Genomic DNA, 19,221 nt, shown 5'->3' with positions numbered 1-19,221 from the left:
CTGAGCCAGCATGGTTTGAAAATAATCCCAGAGGGAAATGAAAGCACAATGTGATGCTGGACATTAAGCAAACACACTTTTCCTAAGCCTTTTGGTGAAGGTATTGCTTTTATAAAGAGGCGTAGGGAGTAAGACAAATGGGTCTTCTGGGACATGGAAGGCTCCTGGTGTACTTGGAGCATCCTTGTCCTGTGTCTCTAGAGTCCTGCTGGCAGTGACAGGAAGTCATTACCTCCTCTCTTCAAATAAATCTCCCTCCAGCAGGCTCTCGGCTGGGCAGTGAGTGAGGCATTGAAACACCAATCAGGCTGCCCGCACCCCCACAGGACAAAGCAGCGGGGCTTGACGAGGGCAGGAACACGCCAACCTTTGAAGTTCCATGGAAAGAGCTGCCTGCTGGCCAAGAGCTGCCTTTGCCCTTCAGACACGGGAGCTGTGTGCTGGCTGTTAGCAGTGTTGCTGTCACAGGGTCCCATAAACAACTTTGTCACTTGTCTTGACTCCAGCAAATGTCAACCTTAAATAACAAGATTTGGAAAATATGATTAAGTATACAGTTTATTTGAGCCCAAAGCTTGAGGATGGCCACCCAGGAGCATGGATTCAAGTTGCCCTGAATGTACACTCTGATTAGCAGCAGTTACTAGTGCAGAGGTGGGAAACATTTTCATGCTGGAAGCCGCATTAATTTAGCTGTAATCAAATAAAGCCGCATTCAAGAAACTTCAATTAGATATACTTAAAAATGTACATTATTTTATAAAAATCTACTATGTACTTAATAATTTCAAAAAATGAAAACTTTGTTGATTTTAAAGTTAACTAACCTTTTAATGACTTGTTGTGTTTGCTTTTTGTCGAAAAGCATTTGAATATTTGGTTGCAGCATGGAGGTCAAAGTTTCAGTTGATCCTCTAGCTGGGTATCAGTCATTCGTGACCTTAAGGGCATCTTGATTTGGGTTAGGTAGGAGGATGTAGATTTGCAGCAATAAGTGGTTGAAAAGCAAGAAAGCATTTTTCAGGCATATTGCTGAAGGCGTGGATATTCTACTGCATTTTTCCATATTTCAATTCCATCTTTCTTAGCATCAAACAATGACTTTAAATTGTCATCTACTGAGAGCTCAATCAGTTCCATCTGTAGTTCTTTAGGCACCTTGGTGATATCAACTAGGTGAGGCTAAAATGCTAATTTGAGTGTGATGTCATGATTCTCAAAGTCAGTGAAACTTTCATTGTATTCTCCAATTAATGGGTCTATAACAGCTGCGTATTCTTCAAAGGATTCACGTATATCATCTTACTCATCAATGACCTTTGCTAACCGGGGAAAGTGTTCATCTGAAATTTCTTTTTAAAGAATAGTTGTTTTGTAAAAAGATAGCTTTTTTTGAAATGCTTAGATTTTTTGCCCTAAATCATATATAGACTTAATTTTACCTTGCAAAGAAATATTCAAGTTGTTTTGATTTGACATGATATCACACAGAAATGCTGCATTCCTATAGAAATCTTCTTTCAATAATTCACATTGCTGATTTTGTTCTTCATAAAATTTAACTATCTGTTCTTGCATAGATAAAATTTTGGCTAACACCTGTCCCTGTGATAGCCAACACACTTTAGAATGATAGGGCCAATCCACAATGAATACCTCATCATTCATGTTACGAAACTGATGATGCTTGTTGCATTTGCAGGAAGGTGGTTACCAATACTTATAACTTGTTGCAAAGTGTCACTTGAAATAGTAGCTTTAGCACAGAGATTTTGTTGATGCAAGATACAATGAAAAGAAATGAGAACATCTGGATCTGTTAATAAATTTCTTTATCTGTGCAATAAGCCCTTCATGTTTTTCTGTCATAGAATGTGTGCCATCTGTATACTTTGTATATACACTCACTAAATTTACCAAATTCAGTCCAACTTCACAACATTTATCTTAAAAAATGTTGAAAATATCTATTCCCATGTTCTGTTGACAAGAGTGCCCAAAGCAAGTAACTCTTTGTAGCAAAGAAAATCTATTATGACCTGAATGAAGTAGAAAAACCGGTGCTGAGTCAGTAGTATCAGTTAGTTGATTCATATAAAGTGATTGTATAATAATATACTTTCCTTTTGAAATATTGCATGAAGTTGTTCTGTTAAGGTGAATACTGATTCTAGCTGATCAGTTATGAGAACCATGGTTCTCCCTGAAAGAAGCAATTGCTTGTACTTTGAAATGCTATCCAGGTCTAAGCATCTTACAACTATGACAATGCATTCTTTCACAATTTCCACATCACTGAATGGCTTCCCCTTTATTCTGAAATTTGTTGCTTCAGTGGCATTATTTCCAGGTCTTATTGCTGCTTGAAAGAGCTATCTTTGCTTTTACTTTTCATCTTTTTTTTTAATGTTTTTTTTTTATTTTGGCATATTATGGGGGTACAGATTTTAAGGTTTCAATAAATGCCCATTTCCCCCCCTCCCCCCAAAAGTCTGAGTCTCCATCATGACCATCCCCCAGATGGTGCACATCTCACTCATTATGTATGTATATACCCGCACCCCTACCCCCTCCCACCTGCCCAATACCCTATTACTGTAGTACCTATGTGTCCACTTAGGTGCTACTCAGTTAATACCAGTTTTCTGGAGAATATATCTGGTGCTTGTTTTTCCATTCTTGGGATACTTCACTTAGTAGTATGGGTTCCAGCTCTAACCAGGAAAATATAAGATGTGCTATATCACCATTGTTTCTTAGAGCTGAATAGTACTCCATGGTATACATATACCACATTTTATTAATCCATTCTTGGATTGATGGGCACTTGGGCTGTTTCCACAGCCTTGCAATTATGAATTGTGCTGCTATAAACATTCGAGTGCAGGTGTCTTTTTTGTAGAGTGTCACTGGATCATTTGGGTAGAACTTTTCATCTTTTGATTTCTACAATACAACCTTTCATGTCTCTCTAATTTAAAATATTTGTGGTCCTCATGAGTGTTATAATGCTGATGAGCATTAAATTTCTTTAATGTTGATATTGTAATATCACAAAGCAAGCAAATCGTCTTATCTTTAGCAGAAACAAGATAATATTGCAATTCTCAATCTTCATTAAAAAATCTGTTTTCTTCCTTCAGCATTCTCTTGGTCTTCTTTGACATGATGGGCTGTCAAGCAGACAGAATTAAAAAATACTGTTGAGCTGTGCAACTATTCACAAATTCCAGTTCAAACAGAAATAGTGCACTGTTGTCAAAAGCTGATAACCGATTGGCTTACTTGACCCCCATAAACTTTTGTCAACTGGCCTCATGCGGTAGTGGTGCCATCAGGCAAGGGAAGTTAGGACTAAATCATGAGCGTAGCAGCTGTCAGTTTAGCCCTATGGTTTACTAATGTTCTGATTGTGCCTGTCAATCTGGGAGGATTGATTATTTTGTTGAAACTAATTTTATTTGTTGGTATTTTTAATTCATTGATTTAAAATATAAAATAAATATATAAAAGACAAGCAAAACTGTATTAATAAAAATAAAAGGATTTGTTCTGTAAAAATTTGGATTCAGTCTAAAGGCCACATTTAAGGACCTAGAAGTCTGCAGTACAGGTTCCCCACCCTTGTAACTGGTGGGTTTTTAAGAAAAAAAGAGGCAGTTTCTAAATTATTACCAAGAATTTACATTACAATAACATAAGCTATTGATCGGCTATGGGTGGTTCTTATATCACAAATTCAAGGAACAGTTGTCCCCAGGCATGGGTTCAGAGGGCTTGATTAAAGCACCACACTCCTGTCTCCCTGGGCCTGATGCAGTTTGTAGTCTGAGCTGTTTTTCTTTTCTCACTAATATTAGAGGAATTTGTGTGTGTGTGTGTGTGTGTGTGTGTGTGTGTGTGTGTGTGCCTTTGAAAATGTATAAGAGGCTGCCTGTGAGATGTGCCCCTCACAGGGAGGTGGTGGAGCCCCTGCAGGCTGGGAGTGCTTCTGTCTCAGACCTGCTTTCTCTGCAGTGGCCTCAAGCCGTGGGTTTCTACCCCAAAAACTCTAATCCACACGCAGCTCATAGCTATGAGCCTGTCTTTTCAAGTGCTTTCAGCTGGAAGGTGGGCCCTCCTGGACCTGCGCTGTCCAATACAGTAGCCTCCAGCCACTGTGGCTACTGAGCCTTGAGATGGGGCAAGTCCAAATGGAGGTGTGCTGTAGGTACAAAATCCACACTGGGATTCAAAATTTTTTTATAAAAAACAATGTCAAATATTACTTTAAAACTTTCTGTTGACCAAATGGCAAAATAATATTCTGAATATGTGAGGTTAAATAAAATATATTATTACACTTAATTTCACCTGTTTCCTTTTAATGTTTTCAAAAACATGGTACTGGAAAATTTAAGATTACATAATGGCTCACCAAATGTTTATTGGCTGGGTGGTCTGGACTCCCTTGCATTTTTTGAGTGGGGGCTGACAAGAAGCCCACACGTTCCTTCAACTTCCCAGGACTTGATGTTCTTACAAGGTAGCAAACATTTCTGTGAAGGATGGCCATAAATATTTAAGGCGTTGTGAGCCACACAATCCATTGCAATTACACACCTCAGTTCTGCTGCGCTAGCTCTAGAACAGCCATAGAAAATAAGCAAGTGAATGGTGCAGTCCAGTAGAAGTTTGCCCGAGCTAGCCGGCGACCTGTGGCACCTGGAGTTAGGGGGCGAGGCTGAGAAATGAAGAGACAACAAACAGATGGGGATAGGAGGACGGAGTCCTTGGTGACTGCCGTGCCTCATTTATTTCAGTTGCTATATTTATACAGATAAGAACAAAGGAGAAGTGAAATGCAATGGATACATGTCTTCGTTAAACCAGAAAACACAACAGTTCTTGTTTTTTCTCAACCGTGTGTCACTTTGATAGCCCCTTTCCTTGCTTAAGCAGTTTTCTAATCTACAACTTAACTTTCTTCTGATATCAATAAAGCTACAAATACTCAACTATGATCACTCAGACAGTTCAAGGAAAAGAGCACCCAAGCGTAATTAACAATCCTGGGAAAGGAGTGAGCAGGGCTTCGGGGGGCGGTGGGGGGGGCTATAAGCTACGAGGGCTGTGTGCACAGGATTACTTCAGTGACCTTCTATAACTGCTACTGATATCTCCAGCACCCTCCGTGAGCTGGAAGTAAGGCCAAGAATGTCAGAGCTCTGAGTCAAGGCACCAGGTGCTATGTCTCAAGGACCCCAGTTTTCCGGGCAGCAACCGCACTTTAACTCTCCTGTGTCCGGGACAGCTCCCAACAGAAGTTTATTTATGGAAACAAGAGTGGGCCAGGTTTGGCCTGTAGGCTGTAGTTTGTTGGCTTCTGGTGTATAAAAAGTGGGTAGTTTACCTAGATGAGTTCTCTTTGGACTGGGAAAGCACAGCTTTGACTCATAGAACTCATACTGTCTGCATCTTTATGAATTAAGGTCTCTTTCAGGGATTTTGTGGTATGTGCAAATATCTTTGAATGTAAGTGTTGTTCCTGGCATATCATAATCCAACTAGCAGATGAGGAAGCCAAGATATAAACTACTAGAGCTGGTATTTTATCTAAGTCCCCTGCCCATTCCTGTCTCATTCTTTCTTTCTCTCTCTCCACTTAACAAAGTCTTTCATGGAGTAAATGCTTTTTTTTTTTTCATTTCAGCATATTATGGGGGTACAGATTTTAAGGTTTCAATAAATGCCCATTTCCCCCCCTCCCCCCACAAGTCTGAGTCTCCAGCATGACCATCCCCCAGATGGTGTACATCTCACTCATTATATATGTATATACCCGCCCCCCTCCCCCTGCCCAATACCCTATTACTGCAGTACCTATGTGACCACTTAGGTGCTGTTCAGTTAATACCAATTTGCTGGTGAATATATGTGGTGCTTGTTTTTCCATTCTTGGGAAACTTCACTTAATAGTATGGGTTCCAGCTCTAACCAGGAAAATATAAGATGTGCTATATCACCATTGTTTCTTAGAGCTGAATAGTACTCCATGGTATACATATACCACATTTTGTTAATCCATTCTTGGATTGATGGGCACTTGGGCTGTTTCCACAGCCTTGCAATTATGAATTGTGCTGCTATAAACATTCGAGTGCAGGTGTCTTTTTTGTAGAGTGTCATTGGATCTTTTGGGTAGATGCCCAGCAATGGGATTGCTGGATCAAATGATAGATTCACTTGTCTCGCTTTAAGGAATCTCCATATTGCTTTCCACAGAGGTTGAAATAGTTTGCAGTTCCACCAGCAGTGTAGGAGTATAGAATTTTTTTATTTCCATCTTGATTTCTTCGTTTATGAAGTAATCATTTAGTAGGAGGTTGTTTAATTTCCACGTTTTTGTGTAGAAATGTGAGTTTCTGTTAGGGTTGATTTCTAGTTTTATTCCACTGTGATCTGAGAAGGTACATGGTATGATTTCTATTTTTTTAAATTTCTTGAGATTTACTTTGTGTCCTAGGATATGGTCAATCTTAGAGAATGTCCCGTGAGCTGATGAGAAGAACGTATATTCAGTGGATTTTGGGTAGAATGTCCTATAGATGTCAGTCAGACCCAATTGTTCCAGGGTTTTGTTTAAGACCATTATTTCTTTATTAATTTTCTGTTTGGAGGATCTGTCTCGTGCCGTCAGTGGGGTGTTGAAATCTCCGATGATTATGGAGTTGCTATTAATCCATTTGCTTAGATCCAGTAAGGTTTGCTTTATGAGACTGGGTGCACCTAAGTTGGGTGCATATATATTTAAAATTGTTATCTCTTCTTGTTGAAGTATGCCCTTCACCATTATATAATGACCCTCTTTTAAAGCAACTTTTGTTGCTTTAAAAACTAAATAGTCTGAAATTAGAACTGCCACGCCAGCCTTCTTGTGGCTTCCACTTGCCTGGAATACTGATCTCCACACTTTTACTTTTAGTCTATATGCATCCTTGCAGGTTAGATGTGTTTCCTGAAGACAGCATATACTTGGCCTGTATTTTCTTATCCATTCAGCCAGCCTATGTCTCTTGAGTGGAGAGTTTAAGCCATTCACATTTATTGAGAGAACTGATAGGTAAGGTAGATTACTGTTCATTCTGTTGGGTTGGATGTTGTTGCTTTGATTTCTCTCTTGAGCCATTGTATTATCTGGCCTTTAATATTTGGGTTTTGGTTGTTTTTATATTCGTGAGTTTTTATTATAGTGCTCCGTGCGTAACACTGTTTTGAGTAGTTCTTGTAGGGCTGGTCTTGTCTTGGTGAATTCTCTGAGACTTTGCTTGTCTGAGAATGTCTTTATTTCTTCTTCATATATGAAGCTTAGTTTTGCAGGGAATAAGATTCTAGGCTGGGCATGGTTTTGTTTCAGAAGAGTGAGAATGGGGCCCCAGTCTCTCCTTGCTTGTAAAGTCTCATTAGAGAAGTCTGGTGTTATTCGAATTGGCTTTCCCTTGTATGTCACTTGCTTCTTTCCTCTTACAGCTCTAAGAAGGGCCTCTTTAGTTGATATTTTGGTCAGTCTGATGAATGCATGTCGTGACATCTTCCTGTTTGCATTGAGTCTCCCAGGGGTCCTCTGAGCTTCTTGAACTGGTATATCGAGATTTTGAGCAAGGCCTGGGAAATTTTCCTCTATTATATCTTCAAATAGCTTGTCCAACCCTTGGGTGTTGTCCTCTTCCCCTTCTGGTAACCCTATGACCCTCACATTAGGTTTCTTCACATAATCCCACATCTCTTGTAGGCTTTGCTCTTTTCTCTTGTTTCTCTGCTTTATCTCTGTGATGGTTTTATTTAGTTGGAGGGTGTTATCTTCAATCTCTGAGATTCTTTCTTCTGTTTGATCTACCCTGTTCTTGAGACTTTCCACTGTATTTTGTAGTTCCCTGAATTGATTCTTCATTTCCAGGAGTTTGGTTAAACTTCTCTTCATTGTGTCTATTTCTTTAGTGAACTTTTGTTTTAGATCCTGGAGGGTTTTTGTGGTTTCTTTGTGTTGGTTATTGAGTTGTTGTTGCACGTCGGTGAGTGTTCTTATGATCCACATATGAAATTCCTCTTCTGTCATTTTGGTTGCCTGATTTGGGTTGGTGTCTGTTTCTAGGGGGCTGGTGCTCCTCTTTGGGGGTGTGTTTTCCGTTTGGTTCTTCATTTTCCAGAGTTCCTTCGCTGATTTCTTCCCATGTTGATCAGTTGTTGTTTCTTTCCTTTAGGTTTTTGTTTGGGTATTCACACGCCTTGTTTAGTTTCTGAGCCGTTAAGGTGGTGTCTGTGGGTGAGATTTGACCACTCCCTGTATAATGAATCAGTGGGTGCCGTGAAAAGGCTATGCAGGATGCTGTCCCTGTCAGTAGGTGGCGCTTGCTTGGAGGAACAGGCTATGCTGTTGTTTTTGTGTCCTGTTATCAGCTCTTGTTCTGGGCGGAGCTGGGTTGGGTAAGCCTGCCCTCAGGCACCACCAATGCCGTTAGCAGGGGTCAAAGTTCTGTTCTCTGCTTCCAGGAAAAGCTGTCAGGGTGGGGCTGGAATGGTCCTGCTCAGCCAGAAATTCTGCTTGTGGGTGTGGGGCTGTCTGAGACCCGCAGTCTGGAGCGGGCCTCCCTTCTGTCCACCCTCCCCAACTCCGCAGCTACTCCTGGGCCTCTGCCAGCAGGCCAGACCACATGCCACCAGGCCTCCCTGGATTGTGAGGCCGGCATGGAGGTTCCCTGCGCAGGAATGCCACTGGGGCTGGGCACATTGCCTCCCTTTGGGGGGAGGGTTGCCCTCTAGAATGCTGATCTGCCCCTGGAGGCACACACACCTCAGCAGGCTGTTCACAAATATACCTTCTGTGCCCCGGATAATGCTAGACCTCGGTGCATGGGATCTCGTCTGCAGGTCCGACCTCTGGGTCCCAGAGTTCAAACTGTATCCCCACCAGGGAGAGGATTTCCCATCCCAATTCATCCACTGGGAGCCCAAGCTGTGTCTGTGTCTCTCAGCCTCTGAGTCGGCACCGTTCTCCTGGTACACCGTGCTAGCAGCACCTGGGAGGGCTGGCGGGTATGGAGATCACAGTCTGAGTTCCCCTGAGTCAGTTGTAGGGTCCCAAAAGGGAAGGTCCCATTCCCTGGAGGTGCCTCCGGCTGGTGGCTGTATTGTCTCTCTGGGCAGCCGCGGGTAGGGTCAGCGGAGGGGAGGAGGAGGCAATATGGTGCCTGCTGCGTGGCTCGGGTCTGTGCACACGGAGGTTCCCCGAGGGATTTGGGAGTCTGGTGCCACGTCCACTACAGGCTCACCGCTAGCTGGTGGCGGCCGTCTCTGGGCTGGTGTCCGCAGGTCTCTCCACCCGCTGGGGAGCCCACCAGCAGTCCCAAATGCAGGGGAGGGGAAAGGTGAATTATCCACCTACCCTTCCTGCTGGTCTCCGGGCTGCTCCGGCCGTCTCAGCTTCCAGTTTTCCTCTGCAGCCTCCTCCCGTGGAGGCTCCCGGGGTCTCAGGTACCCCTCCTCCGGCCCTTGTCTGCTGTATGCTCTCTTTCTTACTTCTTTTTTCTAATTTCTGCTATAATCTGTCTTTTCTGCAGAGACACTCTTTCTGGCGGTGTTTCTCATCTGCCATCTTGATCCTCCTCGGTGTAAATGCTTTTTAAAAATGTTTTTATTTTGATGAAGTCAATTTTTTTCTTTTATAGAATCATACTTTCAGTGTCATGTCTAAGAACTCTTCACTAAACTGTAGGCCCAAATTTTTTAGCCTATGTTTTCTTCTAAATGTTTTATAGTTTTATATTTTGAGTTTAAATCTATGATCTAGTATGAGCTAATTTTTGTATAAAGTGTGAGGTTGAGGCTGAAATTCATTTTCTAGCCTTTGGATACCCGATTGCTCTAGAGGTATTTGTTAAAAAGGCTATCCTCCTTCCACTGACTCACTTTTGCATCTTTGTCAAAAATCAGTTGGGCAGTTCCTAACACAAAAAAATAATAAATATTTAAAGTGATAGATACCCTGGTTGCTCTGATTTGATGAATACACATTGTATGCATTTGATAAATCACATGTTTTGATACAGGCATACCCTATACATATACACAACTATTATGTACCCATAATAATTTCAAAAAATTAAAAAAATCAGTTATGTATGTCTTTGTGGGTCTGCTTCTGTGTTCTGTGCTCTGGTCCACTGATCCATGTGTCTATACCGCCATCAGTGCGGTACTGCCTCAGTCACCGGTGCTAGATGGTAGGCCTCCACACTGGATATAGCAGGTCTCCCACTTAATTCTTCTTTGTTAGGATTGTCTTTGCTATTCTAGAGCCTGTACTTTTCCATATAAATTTTAGGATAAGCTTGTCTATGGCTAGGAAAGAATCTTGCTTTGATTTTGATAGGAATTGCATTAAACCTATAATCAGTTTGAGGCAAATTGACATTTCAACTATTGAGTCTTCCACTCATGAACTCTCTGTCTCTCCATTTATGTAGATCTTTTTTGTCTTTTTAATCATCATTTTATAATTTACAGCACATAGATGCTGTGCAGGACTTAAGTTTATGCCAAAATATTTAACTTTTCTATAGTGATTATAGATAGTATTGTGTTTTTAATTTTACTTTCCACGTATTCATTGACAATATGTAGGAAAAAATTGATGTTTGAATGTTGGTCCTTTCTGAACTCATTCTTCACTGCTTAGTTTTAGGAGTTTTTATTTTTTTATTTATTTTTATTTTTTTGTAGATTTCTTGGGATTTTCCATGGAAACAATCATGCCATCTGCAAATATAGACAATTTTATTTTTTCTATTTTAATCTGTATGTCTTTCACCTTGTTATACCAGCAAGGGCTTTCAGTCCTATGTTGAATGACAGGGGTGAGAGTTGTAGGGGTGACACATTCAGTCTGTCACCATTAAATAGGATGTTAGCTGTAGGTTTTTTTTATTTTTTATTTTTTTCCCCTAGATGATTTTCTTTATCAGGTTGAGGTAATGCTGGGCTCATAAAATGAGTTGAAAAAGGATGTTCCTTCTACTTCTTGTTTCTGGAAGCACTTATGCAGACTTAGTGGTCTTTAAATGCTTGATAGAATTCACCAGTGAAACAATATGGTCTTGCAGTTTTCTTTTTTGGAAGGTCTTTACCAATTTAAATTCTTTAATAGATATAGAGTGATTTAAATTATTTCCTAGTTGTTAAATTTATATATGTAAAATTTTAAATAGTATTCTGATTTTATTGTTTTGATGTTCACAAGGTCTGTTGTGATATCCCCTGTTTCACTGACATTGAATATTTTCATCTTCTCTCTCTTTTTTTGCATTGTCAGTCTTTCTAGAAGTTGGTTAACTTTATTGATCTTTAAAAATAAATCAACTTGGTGTTTCATTGATTTTTCTCTACTGTTTTTCCTGTTTTTAATTTCATGGATTTATGCTCTTATCTTTATCATTCCTTCTGCTTGTTTTATTCTCCTATTCTATTTTTATTTCTTTAAAGTAGGAACTTAAATTATTGATTTGAGATCTTTTATTTAATGCAAATGTTTAGTGCTATAAATTTCCCTGTCAACATGTGATATTTTATTTTCATTTTGATTTCTTTACTTCTCCTGTGACAATCTCGTAGACTTATGGGTTACTTAGAAGTATGTTATTTAATTTGCAAATGCTTACATATTTTCATGTTAACTATTATTGGTTTCTAGTTTGATTGTATATGGTCAAAAAAGAAATTTTGTATGATTTTGATTCTTTTAAATCTATTGATGTTTATTTTATGGCACAGGATATGATCTACCTTGCTAAATGTTTCTTGGGTACTGAAAAGAATGTGCATTCTGCTGTTGTTAGATAAAATGTTCTATAATATCAGTGAAATCTAATTGTTAAAAGATATTGTTGAGTTCTATATCCTTGATGAATTTTTTCTAGTTGTTATATCAATTGTTGAGAGAAGAGCAAAAGTCTCCAGCTATAATTGAGGATTTGTCAATCTACAATTCATTTGTGTATTTGCCAATTTCTCTTGCCAGTTTTTTTAGTTGTTTCATGTATTTTTTAGTTCAGTTTGACAAATATACTTTTAAGATTACTATGATCTCTTGATGGGTTGAATGTTTTATCAATATACAATGTCCCTGTCTACCCTGGACATTTTCTTTGCTCCGAAATATACTTAATGTGATATCAATATAGCCACCCCTGCTCTTTTGATTACTATTTCTGTGGCTTACATTTATCTCTTTTTAAATTTTCAATCAATCTATGTCATTATAGTAGAAGTGAATTTCTTATAGATATGACACAGTTGGATCATGGTTTTTCTTAAATCAACTCTGTAATCTCTGTTTTTAATTGGCATATCTAGACCTTTTATATTTAATATTAATATAATTATTGATATATTAAAGTTTATATCTGCTATTTTATTTTCATTTTCTGTTGACTACCTCTCTTTTTAGTTCCTTTATTTCTTTTTCCTGCCTTCCTGTGGGTTACTTGATCACTCCTTAGAGTTCCGTTTTGGTGGGTCTAGATTAAATGCACCTCTTTGTATTGACTTTTTAGTGGTTGCTCTAGGTATTATATTATACATACCATGTTTCCCCAAAAATAAGACAGGGTCTTATATTTATTTTTCCTCAAGAAGACACCCTAGGGCTTATTTTCAGGGGATGTGTTATTTTTTTTAAGTATGGTACAACAATCTACGTTTATTCAAATATAGTCAAGTCATCTTCCTATGGAACATCATCATAACTCTACAAACCCTGAATTCCATCCTGAATTTCTTGCGACTCTATTTCCTTTAGAACCATTGGCCCCAATCTCTCATGTCAAGCAGTAGAGCTCTCATGGGACAGATGAGAAGGACTGCCGATCTTCTTTACCATTTCACCACGAAACTCATGGGTTGTGCCGATATGTTGCGTAGCCACGCCCATCACTAGGTCTTATTTTTGGGGTAGGGCTTATATTGTGCAAATGCTTAGAAATCCTACTAGGGCTTATTTTACGGGTAGGTCTTATTTTTGGGGAAATACGGTACAAGCACAATCTACTGACATTTTGCCAGTTCAAGGGGAGTGTGGAAACTTGCTTCCTTTTAAGTTCCTTTACACTTACCTATTTACAATATAATTGTCTTAAATACTCCTCTACATTCTTTGAGAAGCACATCAGACATTGTTATAATTTTTGCTTCAACCATAAAACAATTTAAAAACTCAAAAAGAGAAAAAAAGCTTATCGTATTCTACCATATGGCTGCTTTTTATTTTGTTCTTGCTTCCTGATACTCCAAGATTCCTTCTTTCATGATTTCGTTTCTGTTTGAAGACCTCTTTTGGCAGTTCTTTTAGGGGAAGTCTGTTCTAGTTTATCTTCATCTGAGAATGTCTTGATTCCCCCTTTATTCCTGAGGGATATTTTTGATAGATATAGAAATCTGGGTTGATTACTCTCATCTTTCCACAATTAAAAAATATTATGCCATCTCCTCCTGGCCTCCATGTTTTTTGAGGAGAATATTGCTGTTTTTACCTATAGATAAATTGTCATTTAACTCTCATAGCTTTCAAGAAATTTTCTTTTTCTTTAGTTCTGAGGAATTTGATTATGTTGTGCCTTGATATAGCTTTGGTTTCAGGGTGGGTCTATCCTTTTTAGGTTTGCTCAACTTTTAAATCTGTAGGTTAATATTTTTTACCAATTTTTCAGCCATTATTTATTCAAATACTTTTTCTTTCCTACCATCTTTTTCCTTTCATTCTAGGGCTCCAGTGATACAAATATTAGATCTTTTATCTATGTCCCACAGGTCCCTCAGGGTTTGTTCTTTTTGTTTTTGAGTCTGTCTTTTCTCTGTTGTTGAGAAAGGTAATTTCTACCATTGTATCTTCAAGTGCACTATTTCTTGCCTTCATACTTTCCATTATCTTACTGTGTCCATCCAGATAGATTTTTATTTCAGTTGTTTCATTTTAAGTTCTAAAAATTTCCATTTGGTTCTCTTTTATATCATCTATTCTTTTCTTAGACTTTCTATATTTTCATTTGTTTCAAGTGTGTTTGTAATTGTTTATTGAATAATTGTTATGATGTCTGCTTTGAATTCCTTGTCAAATAACTTCAACACCTGTATCACCTCATTGTTGGCGTCTGTTGATTGTATTTTCCCATTCAACTTGAAACATTTCTGTTTCTTAGGGTGACGAGTGATTTTCTGTTACATCCTGTACATCTTCCGTGTTGTGTTACAAGACTCTGTTGACATTCAGTGGGGGTGGGGGACATAGTTGCTTGATAGGTTTCTCTTGTTACTACTGTGTGGAGGGTAGGATCATTTTTCTCCCCATGTGACCTCTGCTGACTTGCCGACTTGGTGAGGGGTGAGGCCTTATTGCTACTGGAAGGTGGTGAAAGTCTTGGCTTCCTACTAGGTTTCCCCTGAAACCACCCCAACCCATGGAAAGAGGACCTCTCTGCCTCCTGATGGGGGTGAAAGTCCAGTACGCCTACATGGTCCTCACTGATACTACAGGAGAGATGGCTGGTTAGAGCAGGTGGTTAGAGCTGGCTCCCCACTGGGCCTTTGCCAAAGGGCCTTTGCAACTTTTAAAAAGTTTTCCTGTGGTATTTGTCAGGAGCAGGGTGGTTATTATCTAGAAGTTTCTGTCTAGCTATGCTTCCCTTTTCTGTCTGGTCCTTTGGCTGGAAAGAGCAGGCTTCTCTTGGGGCTGTTATGTTTTGCTTTGTTTATCTGTCTACCATCCATTGATGTTTCCCACTTTTCAGCTTCCCAGCACCTAGTCTGGGATATATGAGGGGAAACAAAAAGGAAACTCACTGCCATGTTATTTTCAGGATGCCAAAGTCCTCAGCTGATCTGCTGTCTGCTCTTCATCTTCTTATGTTTGTTTTATGTATAATGCCCAGGCATTTTAGCTGTATTTAGTGGGAAGGATAAGAAGAAATGCATCTATTTCACCTTGCTTTGAGAACTAGAAGGCTGTTCTATAGTTTTTAATTTGAGAGTAAACAATTACGTTCTCTTCTCCAATAAACCCTCAAGTATGTGTGTGTTAAATTCCTTACTGCCAACACAACTTGTGCCCTAGAAGGCACTCCATGCTTACTCTGTTTGAGGAACACTGGCATGTGGCTAGCATTTGTTCAGAGCCCATTGTGTGGCCAGACACTGTTCAAAGGAATTTACACATGCGAACTCATGCAATCCTCATGTGCACGGAGATATCACATTGGCTAGACATTGTGAGGGAACAATGTTTCTGATAAAGTCTGAATGTTTGCATCAATCCCTGGGTGATGCACCTTCTCAGGCTGGTGGCCTACCTGAGAACAACTGTGGCTCTCACTTGGGAGCACAGCAGAACCATCCACAAGGAAGCTCTTCCAGGCGTGGGCTCCTCAAGAGCAAGGTCCATACCTTGTCAAGGCAGATTTGCTTCTGGAACATGAACACATGTCTCAGAGCCCAGGTTGAGCTATTCAGCATCTTACCTGAGATGAACTCATTTTACACAATCTGTCATGATGGAACGAAGGCTTGTGTTTCTATGAAGCCTTGTGATGATGTTTGTGATGCCTGGAGTTGATCAGACACTGTTGTGGGTTGTGTTTTTCCAGAATTCAACAATCAAGGCTGACATTTTACAAACATGTTTAGCTGTTTTCAAAACTACAGTTGATAAATCTTAAGAAATTGAAATTGTTTTTCTGAAATCTGTTGTATGTGTGTGTGTGTGTGTGTTTGGTAAAATAAAATGTGTTCAGAAGAGGAACTAAGAGAATCATACTACCTTCTGGAAATGCCCAAGTCTGCTCTAGAATTTAAAGAGCTGTTTCACTCACGGATGCAGCTCCTGTGTTAAACCACAGCTTTGTAGGGAGAAGCTTGCTGTGGCTGTTTCCGAGGAGCTTCTTCCCATGTGCACAGCCAGGGCAGGAAGAAAGCCATAATTTTTAAAATTATAATTATCCACACTGGGCTCTTGCTGCTGAATTTCTAGAAACCTTTTTTTTTTTTTTTTTTTTTTGAGACAGAGTCTCGCTTTGTTGTCCAGGCTAGAGTGAGTGCCGTGGCGTCAGCCTAGCTCACAGCAACCTCAAACTCCTGGGCTCGAGTGATCCTTCTGCCTCAGCCTCCCGAGTAGCTGGGACTACAGGCATGCGCCACCATGCCCGGCTAATTTTTTTATATATATATCAGTTGGCCAATTAATTTCTTTCTATTTATAGTAGAGACGGGGTCTCGCTCTTGCTCAGGCTGGTTTTGAACTCCTGACCTTGAGCAATCCGCCCGCCTCGGCCTCCCAAGAGCTAGGATTACAGGCGTGAGCCACAGCGCCCGGCCTCTAGAAACCTTTTGAAACCAAAACTGTAACCTTTGCAGGGACCTTTCTTAGTGACAAAGCTGAACTAAACAACAGCTACAGAGCATGGCTTCCAAATGCCCAGTGGGAATCTATCAACATTTGTTAAGTTACGGTAAGAATTCATGGAAACACGGGCACGTTGATGGAGCCATGCAATGAGAGAAGCTTTCACCCTCCTAGGGCCATGTTTGTATTTGTGCGTACCTGTCCATACATGTCACACCTCACCAATGCAGAAGAAAATCCTATTCTTCCTTCTTACCTTCTTTAACAAGAGATGGCCCCATTTTCTAACCCTACTTCTGAAGCTCCCCTTGGCTTTGAGTACGAGTGACTTTAGGAGTCTATGGGAATATGGCCTCCTCGGGAAATCTGCAGAAAGGATTATTAGAAGATGACACAGTTGGGGAAACACACAGAGACGTAAATAGTGGCCTAGTACATAACATGGGCAGTGTGAGTGAAGGACCAGCCTCTCATGTTGTTAATGAACAAACTGAGGCTCCAAACATCCATTAGAAATTGCACCCAACAGAAGCATGCATCCACATAATCTAGCCTAAAACTAACTTTTTGATCTCCAGAAACAAAAGATAATGAACTTTGTGAATATATAAAGATCCTAAGGCCATATTCTTTTAGAATATCATGTTATGGTAACAAGTCCATTCCTCATAGTACTCAGCAGACACTGGCTGTCATGACCTGTCTCTCTTTGTGTTTCAGATTGGGCTTCCCAATGATGGTCGTGTCCTGCACCATCGGGATGTGCTATCTCCTTGTTGCTCATGTTGTGGTGGGATGGAACTAACAGACATCCATCCTCCACATGAAGATTAAGGGAAACTTGATCCATCACAAACGTCAGTCAGAAAACTACCTTGACGCCACTCTTTGGAGAAAAAATGGTGCTTACCCTGGGGAGGCCACGGAGTGGAGACGCACTGGAAGAGAACTTCGGCGCTCATACTCCTGCTCCTGCGGGTGCTGGGAGATACGGCCTCTGCTGCGTGTCCTTTCTCCCTGAGGATGAGACACAGGAAATACAAGATAACTTACTCAGAATTCCCCTGCAGAAAAATCGCTATATTTCAAAACACTTCTTGCTCTTCTATGTAGGAAAAGACACAAATCCGCCCATAATTGCTTGTGCTGCTTAATTGTCACTTCTTCTATGGCTATATACAGTTTTTCTTCATGTAATCACTTTTCATATTAAAACAATCAGCATTCAAATTGTATGCCCTCTAAATATAGACTCCTTCTGGGAAAAGGTACACTGCTTGTAAGGAAACATTTTATATATTAAAAAATCAAACTGTTCCTTGACAAAAGGTTTTGGAATTTATTAGTTTCTTAGATGTTCAATAGTTTACACTATGTAAAATTGCATCTTATCCATTTATATTTTTGTCTGGAGTTTTGAAGTTATTAATTAGAAGTCCAGAAATTTGACTTGCAGAAAGAACCTAGGTGCCTTTTAAATATTTTACATATTTAACAGCCTAAAATAATGCTTTTCTGTTCTGCGAGTGGTGCGTGCTATTTCCATCAGTTACACAAAAGTTAGTCAATACCCTCAGCTCTGCTTTCCTGGCGGGACTCTGGTCGATGTTATATTAATTGCAGTTCTTCTGTGGAGCACCCCATGTGGGGCAGGAGTCATGAACAGAGAGCGAGCGCCCTGTGCTTCCTCAGTGCCTGCTGGTGCCCTGGGAACATCTTCTTCCGTTCTCGGTCTTCTGTGTGTGATACCTTGAGATGGACATGTTTACCAGGGACTCTGCTCAAAAGGAATCATATAAAGCATCTGACTTAAAAAGATTTAAGATGCTCAGGGCAGTAAGACATCAGGAGACTTTCTGCTCCCATTTCTGTCACCTGCACCCTCAGGGTGGGTGTGCCCTTTCTGCTTTTAGAGTCTGAATTTGTGAAACTGCAATCTGCTCCCTTCCTGAAAGGTTGGGAGAGTTTATAAGAATAAGCCCTTTGGATTCCTTAACAGCAAAGCTGACATGCAACCCTGTTTTTATTTTAAATTCTGGTCTTGGACAATGTCACACGGGTGCCTCTGCATGTACTGGACACTCAGGAGGAGCCTGTGGCCCAGGCTGCACAGGGAAGGAGCCTTCCAGCCATTCCTGCTTGGCCTCTGTCTACTTGGCCACACTGAAACCCAGATGTCCCCTGAGCCCTTTCACTAAAAGGCATGGTATCCTCTCCTACCCACGTTGCGATGCCTGTAGGTGGCCTTGGTGTCTTCCTTGTGCCCAGGTGCTGTGTCCAGCTCAGCTCAAATCCACCCTTCCTCCTTCTAACTTGTCCCTCTGGTTCACTTGAGCTCCATGTCCCCCGCCTGCAGCCTCCCCTTGCTGGCACCTCCCTCAGCTCCACAGTCATTCCTTCTCAGTCTTGAAACCCTCCAGCCCTGGGCCATTCCTCCCTCTTCCTCACTCCCCCCAGCCTTCCCTGATGTTCAAGTTCAGGCTTCATGTGCTCTGATTTCTTTGGCCCAGCCGCCTGCCTGTGCTCCACCTCCAGGCCATGCCGCACTCGGTCCCCAGGAACTGCCCTTCGAGCTCTTCATCTTAGCCGTTTCTGGTGCTCCTACACGTCCAGTCATTTACTCCAGGTTACGTCCAAGATAACTCTTCCTCCCACTGAAACCTCCGATTCATGGGCCCTTCCCTTCTGCCAACTTCTCACGTCAGTTCCCTCCTAGCTTCATTTTCTATTCCTGTTCTTAAATTTAAAACTCTACCAACAGAGTGGCACAGTGCTACCTTTTCTGTCCCTGAATGTTG

At 40.6% G+C, this 19,221-nt stretch overlaps 1 protein-coding gene across 1 annotated transcript in view; it reads left to right on the top strand.

Annotated features, from left to right (window-relative positions):
- Nucleotides 1-17,713, top strand: part of OCA2 (OCA2 melanosomal transmembrane protein) — a 270,600-nt gene extending 252,887 nt beyond the window's left edge. Inside the window, exon 23 of the mRNA XM_020289059.2 lies at nt 17,144-17,713. Within this exon, the coding sequence (XP_020144648.2) occupies nt 17,144-17,228 (85 nt within the window). The 3' untranslated portion in view covers nt 17,229-17,713. The remainder of the gene's footprint in view (nt 1-17,143) is intronic.
- Nucleotides 17,714-19,221: the final 1,508 nt, after the last annotated feature.

The sequence above is a fragment of the Microcebus murinus genome, chromosome 7 (genome assembly GCF_040939455.1).
Source record: "Microcebus murinus isolate Inina chromosome 7, M.murinus_Inina_mat1.0, whole genome shotgun sequence".
NCBI lineage: Eukaryota > Metazoa > Chordata > Mammalia > Primates > Cheirogaleidae > Microcebus > Microcebus murinus.
Note: the sequence above shows the minus strand (reverse complement) of the source record. Positions and strands in the feature narration are given on the sequence as shown.